Here is a 27,675-nt window from a genome sequence, read left to right as displayed (position 1 = left end):
TTGGTCTACTGGGAGTGTGCGTGCAATGTTTCATGCTGATCGACCCAGCAGTGCCGGAGATTAGCTGGTCACAGACACACACACAGACGGAAAGGGGCGAAAACAGAGTCTCCGGTCTCCGGCCTGGTGGAAATAAAAATTCTCCTTGACTAATGTATACCTCTGCTGACGACAGGGATAACAGGCTTTCCTGGAGAGCATTAAGCTGCGATCGAGAGATGAGTAAATGACATGGTGGAAGGAGTCGCATAGATTTCCCAAAGCTGTTAAGCCATGCAGCTACAGATAATGATCACACTTTCCTTCTGCTATCCCCGTTGATATGGCCATATTCCCAATTGATATTATCCATCGACGGCTAATAAATATAGTGAAACAGGCAGTTCAAAAACTCAATATTGTCACAGAATATGTCTGTATGGGGTGTGTGTACTGTGTAGGTATGTGTGCATGTTTACTCAGCACAAGAGCCAGACTCCACAGCAGTGGCGAGCTCCCTCCAGGTCAGATATCGCTGCAGGCTTATGGGATGCAACACATGCTTGAACACAGAGAAATATAAAATATATGTTTGGCTGATACATTGCTACAAGCAGTTGGACATTGGTTGTGAAATGTGTAAACATAGTTCCTTGTATGCTGCAGGGAGTTAGGAGCAGATGCCCTCTTCTCCGTGACCTGGACCAAAATTTGTGTCTGCAGTCTGTCCACACGTCATCACATCACAGTACTTACAAACAACTCTTGCTGCTGGTTGACTCATACAGGGACTGGTATGTGGCGCCAGCATGTTTCCCAAATGTTAACAGTGTTTTGTCGTTGCCCCTCGCTGGCAGAGAGCCTCCTGGATCCTTCACCAGATCCTGGATCCTATGTCAAAAGTTGTGTTTAAAGGACAACTTTGTTTGTTTTTTACAACAAGGGTTCATATTTTAGATAGTCATTAGAGAAAAGTAAATGTTTTCATTTACTTCTTTCTATTGTTTTAGCGATTTTACTATTTTGATTTCAGTGGGTGGGAGCATGGTCACAAGTGGCTAAATATATGTCTTTTTAGACGCAATAAGCCGGCAATTTCTTTATTACTATTTACACCAGTCCCCATAAGTCACATCTGCCCATGAAAGATTGCAGTGCATCTTGGGAATGGGCTTATTGTGTCTCTAAAAGACATATTTAGTCACTCGCATGCATGCCCCCAATCTGGGGGCATGCATACAAATCAAAATCGTTAAAATCACTAAAACGATAGAAAGAAGTAAATGAAAACATTTTAACACTCATCTTTTCTTTTCTCTAATAACTATCTAAACTATGTATAATAGATTGGGGTGGGGGATTGTGTTGGGCAATACATTGAATTGAGATGAGCACAATTTCTTAATTTTTTTATTGCTAGGTTTTTGTTGGAAGTATATGCTCTTGGTATTCATTCAGAACTGTTATACGGCTCATGGGATAGAAATAATGAGCGGCTGTGTGGTTAGTGGCTACTACTCACCACTGTGGCCCATACGTTGCTGTATTTTTAATGAAGAGCCAAAAGGTTCTTGTAGTGATAGATGGAAATTGGGCCCAGCCTGACCCTGGCACTTATCTAATCTGGCACTTTAACCTCTCTATCTATAGTGTAGGTCAGGCAAGGATTTCTCATAACAAAACTACCTATGATATGGAATTGAGTAAACCAAGAGCAACTGTCTGTAACGTCCCCTAGGGCCATCATCAGGGGTCAATACATTATTCCATGTATTGAGCGGTGTTCCGCTTCTAACTCTCGCATAGCTTCTCACACACATTGAGTGAGAACTGTTTCCAAACCTTTGACTGGTAGGGTATGTACGTACGTATGTCCATCCCACACTGGGCTCATTGGACAAGCTTCGCAAGACGCTTAATGAGATTAACTCTTAAAGGCACTGCTCACGTCACACTGGGTGTGATTTATTTGTTATTTCAGATGACATTGGGTCATGCCTGGGCCACTCACTCTATGCATTTTATCACTTTATACCACTAATACAAACATTAGATTTAATTTATAGTATTTTAAAAGTAGTATTAAATGTTCAGCATTTCTATAATACTAAGACAATACTCTGGGGGAAACTACATCTGAAGAGCACAACTGAGCAATTGTCAAATTTGGTACTTGCTACTGCACTTTGTTATTGACTCTGCTTTACTTTGTGTTGAAAATACAATAATTAACCAGAAGCCTAATGACAGATTGAATTGACTTTATACAACCATTAAGCAATATCTGGGCAGCATTTCATAAATCAAGATTATTAATTAAGCTAGATAACTTAAAAAGTGTGAAATATTGTCTGAAATGTTTATAATTAGTAATTACCAACATATATACATGACCATATCACACTAATATTCACTGTTTTTACTTGACAGATGTATGTCAGTATCACTAGTAGGCATTATTATTAGCCATTATGTGGCTAACCTTACCTGCATTTTGAAATGTCATCGGGATTACTAACTTTTCCACAAACTGTGTTACAAACTACCCAAGTAGGCCATCAATGCCCATTGTTATACTTTCCCATAACAGTAACACTTTCATATTCAACAAACATAAATTGTACTTTATATAGGCTAGTTATTTCAGGAATAGTTACAGAAAGCACATATTCGTTTTTGACAGTCTTGGGAAGATTATAATGTGTACCCAATTTATATGGATATGCATGCATCATACAGTAAGTTATGAGCAGTGCACTCATGGATGCGCTATGCATACAGGTGTACCTTTCTGAATCGGGCACACTCCTCCATAGGATACTATAAAGGGGTGCTCAGTGGAGAGCAAAGCTCTGCCAGGTTAGGCACACCTATTAGTTAGGCATGCACCTAACTCCCTCCATTGTTGTGTCTGTGTGGTGCATGATGTGACATTGTTATTAGAGTTCTCAACATGCCTGAAAATTAAGACCCGGCCCTAACTCACCGGGCCCTAATTTGCGTACATTTTAGGCCCTATACCCGAGTCGGGTTCGGGAAGAATTTGAGAACTTTATCCCAGAGTAAAAGTAATACAATAATTAAATATATATTTTTTCATTGAGCCCGAGGCCCGGCACGACTAATTAGTAGTATTTTAGTCGTTTTTTCATGATAGCCCCTATCATGGTGTGCCATAAGGTCAGTCTTATGCAGCCTGCAATGTTTTTACACTGATGTTTTTACCCTGAATTGGAAAAATTACTATGATGTGATATAATGTATGACATTAGGGTACTACTTCTCCATACTGTACATGGGAATTTGCTGTTTTTACCTGTCTATCTGTCTGTGTCCCTTTTATGCCTTTAGCCTATATGGCATACATGTAGTACATGGAGTTCCCTGGACAACTTGATCTTTATGTGTGTGTGTGTGTGTGTGTGTGTGTGTGTGTGTGTGTGTGTGTGTGTGTGTGTGTGTGTGTGTGTGTGTGTGTGTGTGTGTGTGTGTGTGTGTGTGTGTGTGTGTGTGTGTGTGTGTGTGTTCATAGTGTATCGGTCGACTTGATGCCAGAGCCAGACACGGTACTCCCTCATATCATCGAACGGCACGGCAAGTATGAAGTCGGTCAGTACTCGATTTATGTGAACTACAGATGGACAGACGGATGGACAGATGGAAAGAGATTTCATGCATTTATAGTAGGCGAGGACACGTAGCTAAAAGTGGCCCAAACAAAGCTCACCAATATGTAAATGGTCACATGTAATGAACATTGACCACATTAAACCATTCTCTGAACAGAACAAGTATAATTAATACGACAATGAACAATAACTGTGAGTGTGCCCAAGGCATGCTGGGAAACCCTGCCAAGCGAGTTGGCACACCCTGTGACACTACAATACTGTCTGCAAATGTATCTTGTTGCTGGGTTTTAATATAGATACAAATATAGTTGTGTCGCTGTGCGTTAAAATCTGCGTTAAAACAGCCTGGGCTGTTTTCCTCGTTGTCTCCAATGTGCTGCCCATTGAAAAATGATTTAAGAAAGAAGGATCTCTTCACAAATTGCGTTGTGTTTTCTCATGTCTGGAATAATTCAACTAAGAAAATGGATGGATGGAAGTAATACTAGATGTATTTTAAGAACGTCTGTGCTGAAGGGCATTCTTCAAATCTTAGCAGGTGTGCATTTGAGGTAGAAAGCTTGCTTATAACTGCCAGCCTCATACCTCCTTCAGTATCTGTAGAGTCAGAGAACTTACTGGGGAGCACTCGATTTATTTTTAGCTCTGCCACAGGCAGCAGGTGCACTCTTACGCGCTTATGGCATAAATATAAATGACAGATAATTACTTTTGTGACAATGTGCCAATTGAATTAGCGCTAGCAAAACAACATAACAGACATTTGTTATGCTCCGGCGAGCAATAACACACCAATCATAATCAACGGCTGGGAATGCACACTGAAATCTGCATGGGAAGCTAACGCAATTCAATTCCCCATCCCAACTTTCTTCCCGCTAATCAGATCAAAGTCAGATAATGGTATTAGAGAGCGAGAAAGCAGGTTGTTTGTGTTGGCTGAATGAGGATCCTTCAGAAAGTGAAGCACAGTAAGAATGGTAAGGACAGATTTCTGTAAGTTACATGTTCTGCTAATTCAGTCTCACGATAAGTAGAGAGTAGAGACAGCAGTTTAATGAATGGTCAGCCAGCAATTATTTAATAAACATATATGTAACATCACTGAAAAAACGAAATAAAAATAAATAAATAAATCATAATAAAACATGTAGGCCTACTTTAAATCTGTAGGGATCTTCGGTGTTCTCCATACCTTCTTGTATTGTTTGAGTATAATGAAAAACATACTTTCTAGAAGATAACAATAACAAAAAAGATGAAACTTGCCAAATAGTAAAAAAAAAAAAAAAGGGGGGGGGGGGGAAGAAAAGAAAACAAGATATCCAAGTATGTAAGTCAGTAGAATTGCTTCCTGCAGCATATTCCAGAACATGCCCCAAGCCATGCCATCGGCAAACAATCTGTCTGCTGTCCTCAGCCATTAAAGACGAATGACTCCATCTGAAACGCCCTACATTACTCCCATGGTCAGATGAAGTGCTTTACAGGCCTGAAGTGGCATGGAGAATCCTCTAGACTCCACTGGGCAAGCTCCAGAACAGTTTCTGACACTTCTGAAATTACAATATGTGATTTTTAGTTTCTTCATTGTAAAGCCATTTTGAGGGGCACAATGTGTTTTGGATCGAGGAACCTCTATAAATTGGGGCTTTAAACACTGTGAATCACCGTGACATTATCATTTACAGGAAGTTTCGCTTTAAAATACTGTAATACAATTTATGGACAGAAACTCAGTGAATGATCACAATAATAAAACGTAATACAGCTGCATATGCCTTATTCCAATTATAACTGCACTAATAGTTTCATACCTCAGGAAAGCAAGATTGTTTCTGATACCTAAGCTGATATCAACACAATGGCCTGTCACAACTTCTTAACCACGGAGGAAATGGGACAGTGGTTTTTGCCCGGTCCAGTGCCACCTATCATTAGGGATTCCTTGGGCTCCCTTTCAGGGGACCGCTGTCTGGCAGACAGATGTTTTGTTTTTTTTCTTTTCTCCATTGATTGAGGGTTCTAGGATTGTTTCTGTAGGAGGGCTATGCCTTTCAGGGCCCTAATTCCCCCCCCCCCCCCCCCCAGCACAAAGCTGTGTGTTCCCCTGTGTCAGAAATAGTCCCCGAACACAGCAGGGAGCAGCTGTGAACCATATACTTCCTTCTGCTCACTTGATTCCTCTGCCAACAGCCCTCTTTTCCCATCAATATTTTGACAAATAAATCTTTTGGTCGCAAAGGTGATTGCTGGGAAGCAGCGTAAAATAGATGCTCTAACATGCAGCCTGGAGGACTCTCCAGACCCTGGTCAATTTCCGATCTTAATCGTAAGCGTTGATTATTATTACATTTTTTAAAAGGCACGCTTAAGCCAAATCCTGTTCAATGCAATTTATGCTTATTAAGGATGCCATTTCACAAGGATTAATTATCGGGGCCAATTATTTAGAACTGTATCATGTGAAAGGTTAGCTATAGGTGACGAGGGAGAGGAAACAGGCCTAGAGCAATGTTGCCCGGGCGAGCCTCTGCATGCTAATGTGTGCTGAAAATGAACTGGCCAGCAGAGCAAATTGCCTTGACCTGGATCACACACATTGAGAGCAGAGAGGCAGAGGGGGACAGGGAGAATATTTAACCCATGCTTTGCCCAGGTGATGAGGCTGTGGGAAAGAGGAACTGGTGACACGGCCCAATTCCTGCAGACTGACAGAAACCTTTTGGACAATTTTGCTGACATGTCAGGGACAAAAAGACGTTCCTATTATCTTTACTTTTAATGTTTTTATCGACTGTTCTCCCAGAAAGAGGAGGACTGTATGTGTGAGATACAAGCTCCCAATACAGGGACAAGAGGTGTGACCTTATTTATCAGGACGGCTTGTCCTCGTGTTATGGAGATTTTGTCTGACGTTAAGACCCCAGAGGCCCATGGGAGTACACAGTGAAATAAACAAACAAACAAAGTAGAGAGCAGGTTCCAATCAATAACCTGACCAATGCACCAGCAGAACAGTCTTTCTTCAAAGCCCGGTCGAGCTGCGGAGGACTAAAACAAACAGGGTTGGTGAAAAGGCCGCCAACCCCCGGCGGGGCCAACCTGTCCATTGATTATGGTGATGGCATTTTACAGGACTCCTGGGCTGCTGATAGAGGGGAGCTAGACCAATGTCAACAGAGAGGAACCGTGACTCCAGAGTATTAACAACAGTCTTAAAGCCACACTAGCAGCCACTATACCGGTAGGTCTCCTTGCTCCTCACATAACATGCAACCTAAGTGGTTTGAACCAACGGACCGACAGACAGACTTCCTTAGATCCCCACACTCTCGATAACAGAACAAAAATAGAAATGCACTCTGCCGAGGTGCCAACTTGCACCTCACGCACAAGTAGGCCATGTTAACCTACTTGTGCGCAAGCAGAGCGCGCCATGAGGTGCGTTCACCACTGGCATCACCGCTTGTCTGCTTCCAAAGAAAACCCTGATATATTGACGATGCGAATGACATCACCACTGGCATCATCAGGAATGCTGGTCCCTGTTAATGATTACGTTGCCAGAGATGCTGGTCCCTGATTGGGCTACGGTCTTAAACAAGAGAGGACACTGACATACTCTACATACCCAGCCGATCGCAGTGCTTGCACGCTCTGCTTGCGCAAGTAATATTGGGATTGAAGTAGAGACGTCATGAAGTGTGCTCACCACTGACATCACCACTAGCGATGCAAATGACATGGCATCACCAGGAATACTGGTCCCTCATTGCCTGTTAATGATGACTTTGCCAGAGATGCTGCATGGTCCTTGATTGGGCTACGGTCTTAAACAAGAGAAGACACCGACATACATACATACCGTACCCAGCCGATCGCAGTACTTGCTCTGCTTGCGCAAGTAATAACTAGAAATGCAATCTGTCGAGGTGACAACATGCACCTAGCACACAAGTAGGCCTACAGTACTTGTGCGCTCACCACTGGCATCTGTGATATCACAGGTGGCATCACCAGGAATGCTGGTCCCTCATTGGCTGTTAATGATGACGTTGCCAGGCATGCTGGTCCCTGATTGGGCTACGGGCTTAAACAGACACAGCTACCTAGGGGTGACAGTGTCTCAGGGGTAGAGAAACCGTCATAAGATTCGATCGCGGGCTCCCCCAGAGTTAGTGTCGTAGAGTCCTTGAGCAAGACTCTGAACCCCTAGTTGCTTCCAGTGAGCAGGTTGGTGCCTTGCATGGTTTCTTCTGCCATCTATGAATGAATGTGTATGGATGTGTGTGTGAATGGGTGAATGTAATGCACAATCTCTGTAAAGCACCTTGGATAAAGGCGCTACTATATAAATGCACCGTTTACCTACCTACCTACCTACATACGCAGCCGAACGCAGCATTTGCGCGCTCTGCACACTTGTCTGCGTATCTCTGTCTGTAGGTCATGCCTAGCCTCGCGTAGCCAGGCTTACTCATCTGCGAAGAGAAAAGCCTGGTGACAATATGAGGCAGAGACTATTCAACTTCCGCCGTGAGAATTTCACCGGCAGACTACAACGCATGACGTAACTTCCGTTAAACACAGCACTTCCGCCACTTCCGCTAGAACCAACCGGAAGTCATATTGTGGCCAGGGTGGGTCATACCTGAGACTGTGGTTCCCCTGACACATCACTGTGACATCACATTTCTTGAATAGCACAGGTGACATCACATACTGTATGGAAAAGTCCATATATGGTGTGGTATCTCGATAAGAGGAATACTGCCAGGTAAGCGCGCCGCCAGGAGGAGGCAGAGAGAGTGGCATGAAGGCAGAGTAAAACCCAGAGGACCCCGCCCCCACTTAGGCCGCGTCATCGAGGGCCGCTACGTTCCCACCTACCTTCTCAATCAACCTGAACTGACGACAGCTGTGTAGTGTGGCAGGTGTGGCGGGGTACAAATACAGACTGTTTCCTCTGCCTTCAGATCTTGGCATTCTCCTGGCTGCAAAGCGTGCATTGGGCGGAAATCTGACGCCTGTGAGCCGGCCTGGCTAGGAGGAGGAGGAGAAGGAGTGGAGATGGACTGTATTGGAAAGCATTGAGCTAAAACACGCGTCCCCTTTATTCTGAGTAATATAGTGGAGATGGTCTGTATTGGAAAGCCTTGAGCTAAAACACGCGTCCCCTTTCTGATTCCCTGTGAAGCTCTGGTGAGCTACAGGTATCTGAACGTTGCCCACTCTTAAAGGGGGGAGAAAGACTCTAGTAAATGCCTCGTGAAAAGAAGAAGACTATTTCAGTTTGCCTTTTCTCTGAACGTTTTGTTTGACATTTGCACCGCTTCTTTCACTCTGTAAACAAAACTGTGAATAAAGACGCCTTTTGGCTTGCACCTGCAACTGTGTTGTGTAATGGTTTGGTTCAGTTAAACCTGTATTTGACACAATGGGTATTCCTCAGAATCCCTTTTATGCCCATATATGAAGATCCCTGTAGTCATTGATATACATCACTGGCCAGATGGCCAAGACATGGCCCATATCTGTGTGGCTGGTTCAGATAGGGATCTCCATGTATGGGCATAAAAGGGATTGTATGTTGTGATGTCATGGGAACCACTCTGACAGAATCCCTTTTATGCCCATATATGGAGATCCCTGATGTCATCAATATTAAGCCCATATCTAACAGGACTTCATATGGGAATGGCCATATATGGAAGAAGACAGCCCATATCTGTGTGGCTGGTTCAGACAGGGATCTCCATATATGGGTACCAGGGGTCCCCATATACTGTATGGGTAACTGGTCCAATATACATCAATGGCCAAACGGCCAGGAATTCGCATGTCGCCTTGAGGCGCCTTACTAGTATTATATAGTGTAATGTCATGTGAAGCATGACAATAGAGTGTGAAGCATGACCAAAAGCTGCACTTTTACGTTTGTGCAAAAGTTTGCAGCAGCTTCACGTTGTTGGCAAAATATTCTCGGACCGAGAACGATATTGTGTTGCCTATAGCAACCACACTAACAATAAATACCGGTACCTGGCTGAGTTTTTCTTTTCTTTTTTAATTTCTCTTTTCTCCCAATGTAGTAATTTGCCACTTCCACCAACAGTGTACTGCTGTCTCTGTTGCTTCCCTCCCCACTGCTGGTCTGGGTATGGGGTGTAGACAACCACATGACTCCTCCAATTAAGTCGCCAGCCACTCTTTTCACCTGACAGCGAGGAGTTTTACAGAGAGAGCCCAACGCACGCAGGGGTTCATGCTAGCTCCTCTAGTTCCCCTCTCCACTGAACAGCCAGGCCCACTAACCAGTAGGGGTTGCTAGTAGTACCCAGCCAAGCCAGAAGCCCCGCTGCTGGGGATTGAACCCGTACCTCTGCAGTGGTTTACCTCTACAGCTGGAAACCCCAGCTGGAAACTCCCAATACACTGCAGTTAGGAAATATGTGGAGAGACTGCACCCCAAGGTTATGAATATACTTAACTGGTGATGGCTTTTTCAAATTGTTGATGATGACGCTTAATGCAGGAGCCAGGCTCAACTCCTAAGCAATTATAAATGGCCACCCACGGGAAGCATTAGTATGAAGGGCAAAGACATCAGTCACTTCAAGTGAAATGTAGTAAATTAGGGAAAAGCTCCAAATGGAGCCCAAATGGAAACCTCAGTTGGACGGGTGTATAAGAGCTGCTCGGGCATGCTAAAGCTCTGAATTCAACTTCTCCGCTCTTTTGAGTCTCTCTCTTTCTCTGTGTGTTTTTCTCCCTCTCTCCCTCTCCCCGGACTGGTGTGGCGCGGCTGCAGCATCTGCATAATACATCCTGTGGCATTTGCCACGGCTGGCTGTGGCGAGGGATGAAGGGAGCGGGCGCCTGCCAGTCATCCGGCGCACAGCGTGACATTTGTTCCTCTTCGGTTGTCATGGGGACCCGCTGATGTATTCACTCTGCCGTTTTATCGAGGGCTTGTTTGGAGGGGCGTGACACTGCAAATCCAACCCTTAAAACGGTCCCATATAACCTTCTCCCTCTCTCTCTCTCTCTCTCTCTCTCTCTCTCTCCCTCTCTCTTCTTCTTTCTCCCGTTCCATCTCTCCTCACTCTCTCACTCTCTCTCTCCCCGAGTGACCGTTCCGCTCCCGTGAATTTACTACTTTCACGCCCCTTATTGTCTAATTCATCCTGCACCTGTGTCTCAGCAGCAGCGGCGGTGCTGCAGCACTCCTCCTTCCAGCTATATGGAACCTCAGCAGCTCTGACTTTACCCACAATGCTCTATGGGCCACCTCTAACCCCCTCCCGCCACACATGCAGGCACACGCATTCTCTCGCTCACTCACACAATCACACACACGGTCGCACGCACACACGCACAGACACACACAGAGTAGCAAACGCACGCACGCACGCACGCACGCACACACACTGCAGATTCACACCTTCTCTACAAATCCCACAGAAATGTCATTTCTCTTTCTTTCTCTCACAGGTCAATCTTTTTTAAAGGGTACCTGGACAGTATGTGCAAGCACATCATAGTCTTGCCAACTAAATTTCACTCTATTGTACCAAGATCGTCTGCCGTTGATACAGCCCTCGCTGGAAGCAAAGAATCTTTTTGAAGTGTGCTTTAGTAGGCAAGACGTGGTTTTTCTTCTCTTTATTCAACTTTTTTCTTTCTTGAATGCAATTGCCGGTTTAAAGGGAAGAAAAGAGGAGTACCACTCACACAGTTTGCTATTTGTGAGTATCTGTAATCATCCCCTAGTACTTGAGAAAGGCGGGCAGAAACTTAAGAGCCGAACCTGTGCATCCGGTGAGGGTACACACTTCAGCTGTTCTGAATCTGAACATCAATCAGAGATGATGGAAATATCATTCTCTTTTATACTCCAAGCAAACTTTTTATTCAAGTACCGGTAGTTCAGTTCTTTCTGAGTAGGAAAATGTACCCTTATTGCAAGATGATAATCTTCCACACTGAATGATGCAGTTGAATCTTTTTCAATCTGTTTTTGATGTCTTGCTTTGTATTTTCTGGCGAGGGGCAAAGAGAATTCTAATGTGCACGAAGAGAGTGACTGAATTGTTTCAGCATGTAGAAATGCCAAATTCAAAAGCTGAAAATGTGTTCCCCTAAAATCAACAAAGACATTTGGCGATCAGTTAATTGTGATTTAGAACAGTTCTAATTGCAGTTAATGCAAAAGCAGGTCAAAGAGTTTTCAGTGTACTCACACGAAACACAATATGGAAAAACAAAACACCAAGAATGCATTGCAGAGGTTCATATTAAAGCATTTCACTAAATGGGTCAATACTACTGTGGTTCTTCAACAGGAAGTCGTTCCGAGTACATCTTTGCTCCACTAAATCAAATAAGTAAAAGCCACTAAACTCTGTCTAACGTAAATGTATGGACCCTGTCCCTGGAGGCTGATCCACAGGCCAATCGTTTGAATAGGAAGTACACTGCAACAAGCATCTACCCTTCAATTTGCTACACATGACAATTACTCACTGAGCTGTGCCAGTCCTGTGTGTGTGTGTGTGTGTGTGTGTGTGTGTGTGTGTGTGTGTGTGTGTGTGTGTGTGTGTGTTGTGTGTGTGTGTGTGTGTGTGTGTGTGTGTGTGTGTGTGTGTGTGTGTGTGTGTGTGTGTGTGTGTGTGTCTAGTGCATTCCCAGATGCTTTAGCCTCCCAGGGCAGAAGGCCCACAGTATGGCTGTGGTGCCCCCCAGTGGCTCGACAGCGTTCCTCTGTCTTGACTGACATTTCCCATTGCCCTGCAGCTATCATTCAACAATGACATTTCCCAGCCAATCAATATCTCATCATTGGCAGTCGACACAGACTGGCTCTGGGGCCTCGAAAAATGGTGTGTGAGCCTCAAGACACTCCAATATGAAAGCATGTCCTCCTATCCGTGTATCTGTCAATCTCTTCCTCTACAAGTGCCCTATGTATGCCATACCACAGAGTGCCGTGAAATGATTCTGATTGCAGGGCTGCATGGGCTGGCCTTAACCCACCAGTTGTCTGGATGCTTAAATGCTTTCACATGTCAAAAAATGGGCGACCCCTTTGGCTGCATTTTCCTCGAGAACCAGGTCCTCCGATTTTAGCTCTGTGTGCGACCTGAGTGGTCAACGACAAAAGCATGCATAATTTGTTTTCATGGTGCATGCTAAAAGTCCCCCCCATGTGAATTAAACCATCCATCAGAGGTGTGATCACGTGAAAAAACGACACTGCATAATGGCATATCAAAACTGCGGAATAAAGACACATGATCCCTCTCACACTGCCTACCCCCTGCCTTGCAAATAATGGTACAGCTGTCCGTCAAAGTGAGTGGCAAGCTGTGTCTTATCGTAAGCATTGGAAAAGAAAAAAACAATTATGCCGCTTTCAGGCACTGTCTATAAAATGATGAGATGAGATATCTTCGTGACAGCGCAGCCTTTGTGCCACAGGACAAAGCCACAGACGAAGAACCTAAAAGATTCAAATTCCTTTCTTTTATTCCATCTTCCTCAAATACACGAATATGGAAATCGTAGGTTTTTGTTCTTTTTTCCCCTTTCATTGTTCATCATAATTGTTTTTTAATCATAAAACAACATTACAATCGCATGGTTCTAATAGATGTAAAAAAAAGGTATTACATATATATTATGCAGAGAGAGAGAGAGAGAGAGAGAGAGAGAGAGAGAGAGAGAGAGATGCCAGAAATGTATTTTTTGGAAGGTAGACGTGCTGGCATGAAAAGATTAATCATGAAAAGTAGCATTTTTATTACACTTAACTCTTATAACTCTGTGTCAACCAGATGAAATGAATGTCATTTCAGCAGTTACAAACAATACAGAGGCTGGTTGTTCCACACAGCTGAATCATTTGTACCCCAGGATCCTAGCCAAGACTGTGACAGAAAAGTGAAAATCACTTGACTAGAAAATAAGACTTGATTTCTTGTTGCGTGCCAGCGTCACACAATGAAGTATAAATCAGGCATAAAACACTCTTGGAAAAGTTCCAGCTGCTGTCCAGTCTCTTTACTTCATAGTGCACAGGTACCCTCTGCCGGTCTGCGGCTGGAATAGGGTATGTAGTCCTACCAGTGTTCTGACAGCAAATTTTATTTTACTCATAGTCTTTTGAATAAAAATGTAATATTCTGGCATCCAGCCTGCTTGCTACGTTTGCCGTTTTGTTTTTCTCACTCCGCTTTGAGAAAAAGACGAACGTAGCGAAGTGGCTGCATCCCAGGCTAAAAATGTCATTTAGTTTTAGTCATCTGAAAATGTTTAGTTTTAGTCTAGTTTTAGTCAACTAAATATAAGATTTTTGCCGACTAAATCTACAGTTGATTTTGGAGACAAACATTTTTTTTTTGCAGGCCTTGATGCGACGTAATGGCTGATTTTACACTTGGTTACATGCTGAAAATGGCCGATCTATAAGCTCACAATGCGTCGCAGCGCTTTGAGTGTTTTGAGCACAACATCCAAGCGCAAGCAAACATTAAATGACTTTTCTTGTAGTTCTGCTGGATCTCTTCTCCACTATTGTCCTTCCCTAACATTTTAGTCTAGTTTTTATTTCTTTGACAAAATTGTCAATATATTTTGTCTCAGTTCTTGTCGCTGTAGCTTAGTTTTTATTTAGTCTTCAATTTGTTTTTCGCAAACAAATTTCTTCGTAGTTTTAGAAGACGAAACTAACACTGCTATGTACAGTAATAAGGCAGTGCAACAATATGCCGGGCTGCTGGAATGCAACATTTTCATCTGGGTCAAACCCGTTGTCAGAACCCATGTTTACAAGTGTTTTCAGTTTACCCTATATAATGTTTAAATGAATGCATTTCCAAATCACACACATAAAAAAATATGCGTCTATTATTTATTTATATATATATATATATATATATATATATATATATATTCTTATTCTGTTGTGCTTACCCACTTTTCCAGAAGCAGCGTGCGTGCACTGATGCAGCCAGCAGACATAGGCTGGCTCTCCTCATTCCCTCCCTCATTCTCCCTCTCTCTCCGTGTTCATTAGGCCAGGGGCAGTGGCCCAGCCTAGCTATCAGCCGCAGGATTGCTTTCTCTTTGACTGTGCACAGACAATCACCCATTCCATTAAAGTGGCGATATTATTTCTCCTCCTTGTGCAGGTGCAGAATAGAGGCCTGGAGATGGACAGTTTTCTCTCTCTGTGAACGGGGAGATGTCAGCGCCAAGGTCATCTCTTCAGCAGGGAACAAAACCGTGTGGCAACTCTTCATCTGTAGTGTTGCTTTTGTGAGAGGAAAACGATTGGTTAAAAAGGCGCCTAAGAACATTTTTGCTGTCTTTTATCCACCAAATACCAGCAAATCTCAGCTGTGCTTTCAACAGGGCACGAGGTTAGAGTAACAAAGACTGTCAGAGCACAAGCATATTGATATACCAGCTAGGGCTCTTTGTTAGTGGATTTTGCTTACACTTCTGTGCAACGTCCTAATACTTAATTTGTCGTATGATGACATCCCGTGGCAAAAAATAGCCCATCTACAAGTTCACTTCAGCTTGTAAGATCAGCTATTCTTCAGCATGCAACAACCGCCACACGATAAAGTATAAATAAATTGGGCTTAAGCTGGTCATATAATGGCGGGAAGATGTTCATTAAAATACCATATTTCTATGCAGAAAATGTAATGGTCCTGTATTTGTCATGTCCTCTTCTCCACTAAGTTGATGGAGAGCGTGCTTGGGGGTGGGGGCTTATTTATTGAACATGGCTAAATTACATCCACATCAATACTTGGTGTGTTCCAGTCCATAACGTTGTACCCTTGCATGTGACCTTGTTCACTACCCTACATGGATTTATTAGTTGTGAGGTGGAGCAATGAGTTCTAGACACATACTGTGGTTGCAGCATGCTTTGTATTTAATTTTGCCAATCACAGCTACTGTACCAGATATGACAAATCAAGTCATTATTAAAATAACAGCAGCTGGTAGGTACTGTGTGCTATAAAGAGAAGATAAGTGCAACTGGTGGACACTCCAATAAAAAGCGTATTTTTAAGATGTGTGCGCATGAGGTGTACATTTATAATGTGTCTTGCACATTTTGATATATGCATTATACCGTAATGTGCACTATACCGTAAATGTATGTCTGTGTACAGAATGAGTTCAAATTATGTTTTTATGTGGCCACACCCACCAGTTCATTAAGTATGCCTGGTTGTCAGGTGGGTGGTGACCCAGCCACACCCACGGGGCTTTTAAGCCGTGACATCATTTTGTAGTCAGACCTCCAAGAAGATTTATTATCAATATCTGTCCCTCGCTATTTCAAAAGATCGAAGACACTAATAACGACTAAAGTATAATTCTACCACTTTCCTTTCAACAACAAAGAAAAGAAAAATTGTAATTAGTAAAAAGATTCACGGGCGCTGGGGCGTTTTGGCCCCAAAAGTTCTCCTCTGCCTACAAAATGATGTCAGACTTAACAGCCCCACAGTGTTGGGTGTATGGTAAAAGGGGAGGGGATGATTTTATGAAGTCATTAACTCAGTGTTTTTCAATCAGGCCTTTTGACTCAGAGGCTTTCAGGAAGAAACCAAAAATACACAGGGAAGGCTATTTCTATGAATAGGTTAACAGCTATATCTGTCCTAGTCATATTGTTCAAGAAGTGCGGTTAGGTCCAATCAGACCTAAACCTCTTCTTTCAAATCTAATGAGGGTGACAATTAAAGGCATGCAAAGATATGTCTTTTCAGTATGAAAAAAAAGAAAGAAAAAAAAGAAGCAGGGTTTGCAAAAATCTAAATTTAATAATGAACAATAAACTGCCCATAAACCTGCATGGACTGACAGAACTGAGACAATATTGCATGGCATTTCTCTTGAACATATGAATATGATTGAGTATCAGCTCGTCTGCAGATATATAAACGGATCAGCAATCCTTATGAATGAAAATGCCATAAAATGATGTTGTGCCGATCCGGACAGCAGGATTAATGGCTAAGTCCTACTTCTTCATATACAACCTCAGCAGGTCTCCTAATGTAAGTACGTAATCATTTCTATTTTACAGTGTTCCCAGAAACGTAATAGGTGAGAAAACCTCCAAGACGGCAGAGGTACAACCACACTGCTCTTTCAACAGAGACCAAACTGAATAGTGCAAAAGCATAGCCATGCTGAGGTGTCAGACTATTATGCCTTCTTCATATTGTTCATTTTTCTCACTTACATGATGGCATCTGGAGTGGCTGCTAAATACTGAGGCTGGAAATTATAACTGGGGTGGGGGGGACATGATGAACACTGGTGATCTGTTAGAAGACTGGAGGGGTAACTTCAAGTCTAATTAAAATTCTCCAATTTCCTGCTGAGTTAGCAGAGTCCACGCTAATGGAATACGTACATATTGCATCTCCGCCTTCCAGACTGAGGTTTGGCAATATTCTGGGCCACACACACAGTCACACGCACGCACGCAATGGGAGGACTGACTGACATGAGTCTTTGGAGATATGCAGGTCTGTGGGACAGATACCGCAGGCTGTCTTGCTCCACATAGCTTGATTTGGAAGTTACGGTAACACCAAACAAATATTTACAAATACAGTTCTTCAAATGGTGAAGAGACAACCATCCTTCCACGTTACAAGATCATTGTAAGTGATCCGTGTCAGAAACACAAAAGTCTTTGTGTCACTGAAGGTCACTGTGGAGAGGTCTGTGCCGTGTGTTCCTCAGAGTCCTGCTTCTCAGCAGAACTGGCTCCTTGATGCTGCTCTGCCAGCACCTCTGTCAACTTTACATCCAGCACTGGATCCCTGGACTCTGGTGCCACCTGCAGGAGAAAAGTGGACACTGCTTTCAGATTTAAGGTTCCAGGGTGTTTATTGTCACATACAGATTTCCGTCACAATATCTTGTTATTTATCAGAACACAACAAATGCACAGTACCATGTTGAAAGTTAGTGCTGAAGTTATTTTGAAGTCCGCTAAACGGAAGTCTGATGCTTACTCTAGTACTGTTTGACGAACCTGCTAGGCAACGTTATGAAACGTCGTTCATGGAAAATCCCTCATCATTCAGTGTCAAACTAACTTCACTACTGCTCTAAAGCATTTTATATAGAAGCCTATATGCTTGCTGCATAAAGGTCTTGCACAGAGAGAAACTGACACGTCTAGTAACACATTTTCAACAAGAGCTGAGCCGTCAGGTGGGGAGATGCTGGCATCTCTAATAGGCAGAGTGACAAGCGAGTGCAATACCATGAAACTGTTGGGGTCATGCTTGTCTCACACACACAGCCACCCACGACAAAGTTTGAGTAACGAGAAACGCATGAGGCAACAGAACTGTAAAAGTCAGATTTTGTTGTGGTTTTACTAAATAATTGCCCAAAGTAGGTCTGTGCCAAATGTCTTAGTTAAGTAAATTAATACAGTAGTAATATTGCAACATAGATATACTCTGTTACAAGTAAAAGTCTGGAAATAAAAATGTACAAAGGTATTATTATATTATTAACGTACTAGGATGTACTCAGTATGCAGAATGTCTAGTTTCACAACTAAGTTTTCAAATGTATAACTATTAGTATCTATTTTGAGATCAGACCCACACAGCCAGACAGAGACGGGCCCTAGATGGCTGTAAAATAATTTGGCAGGGAAAGGAACACGAATTTCCATAGAGGTATGCTGTAACACACTCTCCATCCTCCATGCCAGACATCACTTCTGTGTGCAATGAGTCAGTAATAGAAAACTGTGATTTGTTTCATAATGCATCTCACCATGGGACCTCCTCGTCTCCTCAGCACCACTCCTTCTGCCAGCAGGGCCTTTGCAGTCTCCTCAAACAGACTGGATTCCTCCAGCGACCCACTACTCTCCAAGTCTGTGTACTTCTCCACAAACCTTAACAATGAAAATGCACCCAAAAGAAAAACAAGGGAGAATAAAATGCGTTATTTATTACATGTGTAATAGAGATTAACACAATGTCAGATTACTATCCGTCGAGGTAATATTTAGAGTATTGCAAAGTCTACTCACTAGAAAAGACAATGCTTAACACTCCGGCCCACGACGCGCCCGCCCCACACGTCATTCGTCACATGAATTCCCAGAATGCAATGGGATATATAACGTGATCAAGGTAAATAGGAGGTAAAGACATCCACGCCCCTTTCGCTATCTCGCAATTCCAACCGGCAGATTCGCCAAAGTGCAGCCGGAAGTTTGGTAGACTGCACTGGAGTCAGTGGAAGACTGTGGAGCAGCCTCCCAGCAGCTCATGAAGTTCATGAACAAACACTATTTATGAAAAAGTGAGACCTTTACAACATACTCAGCTCAGGAAAATAAAAGAAGGCATGTCACACATTTCTTTCTGCTGTGTTGATTTTCGATGTGTGCACTGTGTCATTTTATAGCATTATCTAAAGAGCAAAAAGTATGTTTCTAAACGTGCCAAGTATCGCAAGACTATCCACCGCTTCCTGTCTGGGAACCAAATCTTGCGATACTTCGGAGACAGAAACGATTATTATTTACTGTTATTATTATTATTTAATTATGTACTGTGCACATCGAAAAGCAAGTGATTGTAAAAATACCTTTGATATATCTTCTTTTATATTCCTGAACAGATTATATGACAAAGGTCTCAGTCGTTCATAAATAGTTTATGTTCCAGGTTTGTTCATGAGCTGATCAAGCCAGCTCTATTCACTGACGTGACCGCGGTTTTCCCAACGACCCTGAGCGCAACGGTGGGAGCGCGGGAGTGTGGGAAGCCTATTGCCCATCAGCCCCCACCGTTGCGCTCAGGGTCATTGGGAAAACTGCGGTCGCTTCACTGACATGTATTTTATCGCACTTCCGGTGCGAGTTCTGGCACCCATGGTGAGCTTCATAGCCAGACATCTTCCTTGAACGTGATCAGGAAGTCTGTTTCCCTCATAGACAGCCACTGTTATGAGATTCACAAAAGTGGATTTATCTCGTAATTAAACTCCAGATCACGTTCATGTTTAAAACGAGCCCTTCTCTACCGGCCGTTACAAAAGCACTGATGGCCGCGATTGTCATTTTTCTCTTCTGAGTGAAAGAAAATACTATCGCACGGAAATTCCAGAAATACCCAGATTATATTTACTCAGATTACTTTTACTCTGAGCCTCCGAAATAAGGAAAAATCTATAGAATACTGTGGCACTCTGCGATTAAATCATTGTTTAAGCAACGGCATCCAATGTGTTAAGGTCTTTGCACACTGCTGCGTTTTCTTGGACAATTATCGAGGCGAATTTCGGAGTGCGTAAATAAAAAAATCTCCCTCACGTTATGTCAATCACGTTTGCACACTACCCGTCGATTTTTGCCAGATTTTAGCAACTGTCGCCACTGGATCCCTGCTTTCTCTGTCTCTCCTCGGCCTGAAAAACATTTCCAAAATGCAAGGAAAAAAAGCAGCATATGCAATCAGCTACAGTCTAAATTACATAAAAAAATCACACCCGTGTGAACTGAGCGGTGGTCGTGGAGGCTGCGCAACAGCAAAACAAATATATGGGTAATAATAATAATAATAATAATAAAAATTAAAAAATATGTGTAAAAAAAATATATATATGGGGGGGGGGGGGGGGGGGTTATTGCTTGCGTGCATTGCATGCATGATGTCACTCAGGCCACCACTGCTGTTGCAGTTGATGCTCAGGGCAGACTAGACTCAACAGCACCTCTCTGGTCACACAGGGTACTCAGGCTACATACACCAGAGGCTACATACAGACAGACACACAGACACACACGGATACACACACGGCCACGCTATGGAGACGGTGTGACCACCGCTCAAAAATGATTTAAAAAAAGACATTGACATACCTTTGGCATGTAGAAACAAAGTTTGGCCTGGAAAGATCCAATGGTCTAGGTCCTGTCCCATACACCTCATAGAATTTCCTAAAATAAGACATTTATTTTCATTATAAAACATTCAATATACACTCACCGGCCACTTAATCAACTGCTTCTTAACAAATTAAAACCAGGAAAGCATTCGTGTCATTCTAGATTCTACCAGATCTACTGTAATTAGTGTAATACAACAACATAACTCTCATCCTAGTGAATTTCATAGTACTCATTCATTCTTTTATATTTCCCCCCAAAAGTGAGAATACTTACGCTCTAACCAAGTCCTCTTTGTAGAAGATGTCAGGCACAGTGTCCTGCTTCTTCCCATAATATGTCTTGGAGTAAGGTTTTACATAAAGTGGGTTCCTCTTGGGTGGGAAGGCCTTGTAGACATCATACCATATGGGTTTGTCTGACTGCTTGATGACCCCAGAGCGCATCAAATCTCGAACCCTAGGAATAGATGATATGATTGACATACAGTTAATTTTATGGTACTCTACATAAAACAGTACAAACTTGAATATAACTGCAATGCAATCACCATTCACACCACCCACCCACAATTCAAATAATACAATATTTAAGACACCCCCACTATAACTATCAGGATATGGTAATCACACACACACACACACACACACACACACACACACACACACACACACACACACACACACACACACACACACACACACACACACACACACACACTTTAACTAACCAAAGGCCTGGGAAAATAAGGTCTCAAGCCTGCAGTGCAGCAGCACCACAGGAATGTCATGTATGTTGTTGTGATGATGATGATTTAGTTTAAAGTAAGTTCTAGTATAATGTAACTGCAGAGCAACAATCATGCATACATCACATTATGCTCTGCGGTGGTATATTATTATCCTTAATGGGATAGTGATTATTTATTCTAAAAAACTAAACAAAGTTATCTATCTCTGGTCAATAACTGGACAGAAGAGGAGTTGTTAGTTAGAGCATTGGTTCTCAAAGTGATGTCTCCTTGAGAGTTACAGAGTGGACTGTTAGCTGAGTCTGAAATCAGGCTACGGACCCCCATTTATTTAATGGTATTTCAATCTCTGAGACCCCAATTTATATTTTAAGGTATCATGGCATAGACCTCCCTTTGGTTAGACCAGCTTACACAACCTTAACCCTAGCCCCTTTCGGGACCCAGACAATGAAAATTAGGGTCCCGAGAGGGGCTAACCTTAACCTCAGTCAAACTAACGCTGGTGAATGCTAACCAGGTGGTGAATGTTAACCTGGTCTAACCAACGGGAGGTCTAACCAATGCTCAGTCCCCGGGTCCTTGAAATTAAAATGGCTGTAAAAGTCTTCTCTTATGAGGGTACCTGGCATATTATATAAGTGTCAATTTGAGGGTCCTTGACATGAAGTTGCAGAACCAATGTGTTAAATAAATGTGTAACCTTGACAGACTTGAGTTCACACCACCAAGGCTAAGCTAATCGAATGTAGCTAAATTATACACACTATAGCGCTGTAAACGAGATGTCAACATGGTGGCTTACCGTGTGAATACTGTCCCGAATTTCTCAAGCCTACTGCCAGCCATTTTAATGTAGAAAGAAACCAGAAAAGTGACTGAAACTGCTTTATAGCTGCTGGATTAACGTGTAGCACCCTCTTGCCTATGTGAAGTGAGCAGGAAATCAGGAATAGCGTTAGCAGCAATAAGACTTCCGGTGCCGATCTCTTCAGAATAAGAGTAAGCTTGATTGATTGATTGAAGACTTTATTAGAAGTTTGCATAGGAAAAGGTACAGTTTCATGACGGTACAGTTCACTGGTAGGCTACAAGGTCTACTAAAAGGAGATCCATGAAAAGACTAAGCTTATTTCCACTGGAAACCATTGAAGTATCTCATATAACATTGAATGACAGACAAATAGAACACACTAGCCTACTATGCAGTAGATATGTAAAGAAAAACAAAAAAAAGAAAACAGCTTACCCCTAAAGCCATTGAAAAACGTTGAAAAACTAATAATTTTGCCATAATATGGACGTTAAAAATATAGATTAAGTATCTAAACGAACATACAAAATGCAAATTAGGTTTCTGTGTAAAAAAGAAAGGTTTTAATAACATAAAACACATGATAAATGGATAAATGATGTTGCTGGAGTGCATAGCCTTTACAAATTTGACTCTGGACAGCAGACGGCTCTTTGTGTCGCCACTTTGGACGCATGCACTTGTGCGGGGAGACCTCTGTCACACAGCACTCTCCGCTAAGCGGGAGAGGTGTAAAATAAAGTGCTGTTGGCTTTCCAGTCAGATGTACAAAAAGTACAGTTTTCAGACTCTAGTTGGCGCTGGAAAGCAGACGGCTCTTTGTGTCGCCACTTTGGACATATAAATTGCACGCGTGCGGGGAGACCTCCTCTGCCACACCGCACTCTCCGCTAAGCGGGAGAGGTATAAAATCATTTTATGTTGGCTTTCCAGTGCAGCCATTCGCTCAAAAAGTGAAATTTTCAGACATTTTCAGACTCTACCCACACGGAAAGGAAATATATGCACATATATGATATTATATGTGACATATATGAAACATATATGTTGCATATATGCCATATTCAGGGTAATATATGTTCATATATGTGGATATATAGGAACATATATGTGTCATATATGGCTTATATATATCAACATATATGCCACAGTCATGGTCATATATTTGCATATATGTCATACATAATGTCTCATATATAGCTCATATATGTCTGACCTTATGCATATATGTCATATATAATGCCTCATAAATAGCTCATATATGTCTGACTTTTTGCATATATGCCATACATAATGTCTACATCTCACTTTCATTTGCAAAATAATTGCGACCGTCAGGTCGCAGTTACTGCCAAAACCTCCACCGGCTGTCTGTCAGTCAGTCAGTCAGTCAGTCAGTCAGTCAGTCAGTCAGTCAGTCTGTCTGTCTGTCCGTCACGTCACGTCACACTTTTCCCCAACTCATATCTCCACCACCGTTGCCCCAATACATGCCAAACTTTGCACATATACTCCTTGCCTGCCAATCCACAACCTCCACCCCTCCAGGGACCCCCAGAGCTCCAGGGATCCCCAGGCACCCCCCAAAAAGTGCAAAAATGACCAAATGCCGTAACTCGGGCTAGGAGCGACCGGGAGAGCCGGTACCCAGCCGGGACCCACGCGTCCGCCTCGGCGCCGCCAAAAGAGCCATCAACATGAATCTGTCCCATATAGCGCCACCATCAGGCCCAACACATTTTTGGACACTGCTCCTACAGATTTTGCCCTAAAATCACGCACGGTACACAGTATGTCTCACTCATCTCATCAACATGGATCTGTCCCATATAGCGCCACCATCAGGCCTATTTTTTCAAACACATTTTTGAACACACACGCACACACACACACACGCGCGTACGCGTGCGCACGCGCACGCACGCGCGCACACACACACACACACACACACACACACACACACACACACACACACACACACACACACAAACACACACACGAGAGAGAGTGACAGCCGGGCTACACCAAGCCTTTTTACACGCGTCAGTGCGTATGCGGGGCGTGTCTTATACATTTTGCCCTAAAATCACGCTGCGACCTGACGGTTGCTTATCTCCCAATTAGGGAGTCTTACTGGTGTGCACATAAGTTTTATATAACACAATTTATCATAGTACTTATTTTCTACTTAATGCAGGTCACCCCGGTTGCTGGGGGGCAGAGTTATGGCCTTTTTAGCGTGCTGCAGTGGCAGGGGTCCACCACTAGGTGGCGGTCTACAAATGGCTATTTCTGCGCCGCCGAGGCGGACGCGTGGATACCGGCCCCGGCTCTCCCAGTCGCTCCTAGGCCGAGTTACGGCATTTTATGTGCACTGCAGTGGAGGGGGTGCTCCACTAGGGGGTGCAATCACTTTTGGATCTGTTCTGGAGCAGCCGGAGTCGGTGGCCCCCCGGGAATTCCCCATGAGCAGCCCTGTTGGGGTGGTCATTTGGTCATTTTTGCACTTTTTGGCAGCTGGAACAGGGGGTCCCTGGAGCTCTGGGGGTCCTGGGAGGGGTGGAGGTTGTGATTTTCCAGGCAAGGACTGTGTGTGCAAAGTTTGGCATGGATTGGGGCAACGGTGGCAGAGATACAAGTTGGGGAAAAGTGTGACGTGACGGACAGCCGGCATTTTCACGTGACGGGACCAACTACATCGGACTCAATGTCAAAAATCAAGTCAGAATAAGTGTATTTTATCTGAAAAAATATATAATTGATGCTGTGTGTTTTTTTCTAATATAAAATTCTTATGTAAAATAACATACGGATTTATTAATATAATTATAGGCTATTAATTATATTATTAATTTTTTTATAGTATATATTATAATTATAATAGTTGTAATAATTATTGTTATTATCATTATCAATCAATTTAATATCTAATATAATCTTTGCATAAGTGTTCATCACATGAGAAACAATGCATTGTTGCATCAGCAGTTACAGGGTTAAGTTCCCAAACTTGGTTAGACCAGTGACATCACACAGTGCTTTGATGTTCCTTGCAGACTGAAACTGGATTGAACCGGTTTGTTTGAATTGCTTTCAGTGACTCACTGCCACTGCCAGTGAGTGTGAGTGCAGGCTGAAGGCTCTCTCATGGACTAAATTTATATCTCCTTTGGGTAGGTGAAATTTTAACAATACAACTGGATAATGTAACTGTTACATGTATGTTAAGAATGTTGTCTGTGGTGTTTTTGTCTGTGGTGTTTCCTGAAGGGCCCATGCTAACCAGTAGACAAATACAAAGCTAATGCTAACTGATGCTAAAGTTATTACAGTACATCCTAAAGGAACTGAATGTTCCAACTGTGTTGAATAGCTTATACTATGCCCTTTTGATAGAAGTGGCAGTTTTTTTGTTTTGTGTTATCATAGGTGCTTTGCTGTGTACTGTAGTATGTGTGGCTAACATTAGTTAGCAACTGTTCCATGTTAGCAGTTCCATGTGTTGTTTGTAGCTAGCTAGCTAATGTCAATTTGCTAGTTGTTCAATGGTACCAGAGAGTGTACAAATGGAACCAAACAACCCCTAACAGGTTAATTTGGTTCCATTTGTACACTGTTAGAGTTAAGGGGAGACCTTGACATTTTAATCTGTTGTTGATTAGCTGTTAACCATGCAAGCCCCCAAAATAATCACATTTGAACTGCATGGGGAGTTTTGGGGACCTCCCAAAATATTCACATTTTAACTGGGGACCCTCCACCCACCAAGCACTTGGACTGCAGTGAGCTTGTAGATCTGCTATTTTCACATTTGTTGCCTCTTGTTATATCAGCTGATAATTTGGCCAATGTTTGACCAGTTTTTATTTAGTGTTGTTTATTTTAGATGTTAGATCTTATAGTGGAGCTGATGTTAACACCACTGACACCAGCCAGACAAAATGACACACATCTGGCACTCAAAGGAGGCATGTGCTTGATCCATCATCATGTGTCAGATCATTTCATTTAATTTCTGGAATCAAATTGGTTTAATTAATTGATAACGTGTGTGTGTGTGTGTGTGTGTGTGTGTGTGTGTGTGTGTGTGTGTGTGTGTGTGTGTGTGTGTGTGTGTGTGTGTGTGTGTGTGTGTGTGTGTGTGTGTGTGTGCTGTAGGAAGAGTCCTTCAAGGCGTGTTAAAGAGGACTACGCAAATCACTGCCTTGTTTCCATACCTGGCCGATCCGGCACTTTGGGCTATGTAAGTACACAATACAAGTCTAACTTCTTTACTCCTCACTCCTGGAATTGCTCGAAAAGACAAGAGTGAGATTTCAACTAAATTTCAACAAATTTTCTATATGCTGACCCTTTCTCCTAACTCCAACAAGTTGATCGCCACAGATGTCAGACCTGTTGACCTTGATTTTAGCAATTCTCCAGACAAGGGCATGTGTTTCGTTTTTTAAGGAGAAAAAAATAAAACACGTTCTTGTTTTTTTAGGAGCATCCAGTAGATGGGAGTGGGTTTCTTGCATGGAGAGTGAAAACACTTCAAAACGAAGCCTCAGAGGGACAAAAGAAGAGAAGAAACACTCAGCCACTGACAGGTATGTGATTTTGATTATAGTTAGAATTTCACATGTTAAATTATTTTTTAATGTGCATAGGCCTATAGTGCATTTTTGCTACTGTGGTGGGCATCGCAAGGGGGTCCAGTAAAAAGACAAGTGGCCCTCTGGTGTAAGGGGTAAAAACTGTCTCAACGTTTTTGAGAAACTAAACCCAACATCACATTGTAGCAAATCGCGTGGGTGCCCACTAGGCCACTTGTTCCCAAGCAGTGGGTCGGGATCCATATGTGGGTCGCAGACACATTTTTTAACGGCCCTTATATTTGTATAAAAAAGTAGTTAGTGAAAATGGCCTAAACTAGTGAAAACAGAAGATCTACAAGCTCACAATGCGTTGCACCGCATTGTGAGCTTGTAGATCTGCTGTTTTCACTAGCTTGGGTCCTGGGCAAATGTCTAATTTCTCTTGAGCTAATAGTTTGGGAACCACTGCTCTAAGCCATGGCCCATTGGTCAGAACTAGTCCTAAGTCCCAACATACCCCTACAAGTTGATCGCCACATATCAGACCTGTTGACCTTGATTTTAGCAATTCTCCAGACAAGGGCATGTGTTTAGTTTTTTAAGGAGAAAAAATAAAACACGTTCTTGTTTTTAGCAGCAGTATTACAATCCAGTAGATGGGAGTGGGTTTCTTCAGCTAACGACAGAAACCCAGTGTCTTGAGGGCATCGCACTGATGATGGTCAAGGAGAAGATGAAACAGACCTTCACCCATCGCCAAACAATGGTTCATGACCCAGTGAAGTCCTCTGAAATATTCACCACCTTAACAAGATTTCTTGACATTGGAGGAATGGTATGTCGCTCTTGAACTGTCTTGCCTTACAGTCAAACTGAAATAAAAAATGACTTTAAACAGATCACATCCATGGTCATAGGGTGAACCCATTAAAATGTATGCCATG

At 42.7% G+C, this 27,675-nt stretch overlaps 1 protein-coding gene across 1 annotated transcript; it reads right to left on the bottom strand.

The window, feature by feature from the left end:
- Positions 1–16,521: 16,521 nt before the first annotated feature.
- mrps23 (mitochondrial ribosomal protein S23) lies at positions 16,522–22,269 on the bottom strand. Its single transcript, XM_080731540.1, has 5 exons — positions 22,143–22,269; positions 20,863–21,045; positions 20,560–20,637; positions 18,459–18,582; positions 16,522–17,499 (listed from the first exon to the last, which is right to left on the bottom strand). Exons 1-5 carry the CDS (start codon positions 22,184–22,186, stop codon positions 17,368–17,370), a joined length of 561 nt encoding a protein of 186 aa, XP_080587666.1. The 5' UTR covers positions 22,187–22,269; the 3' UTR covers positions 16,522–17,367.
- Positions 22,270–27,675: the final 5,406 nt, after the last annotated feature.

Source organism: Nannobrachium achirus (genome assembly GCF_963921795.1).
Source record: "Nannobrachium achirus genome assembly, chromosome: 8".
Classification (NCBI taxonomy): Eukaryota; Metazoa; Chordata; class Actinopteri; order Myctophiformes; family Myctophidae; genus Nannobrachium; species Nannobrachium achirus.
Note: the sequence above shows the minus strand (reverse complement) of the source record. Positions and strands in the feature narration are given on the sequence as shown.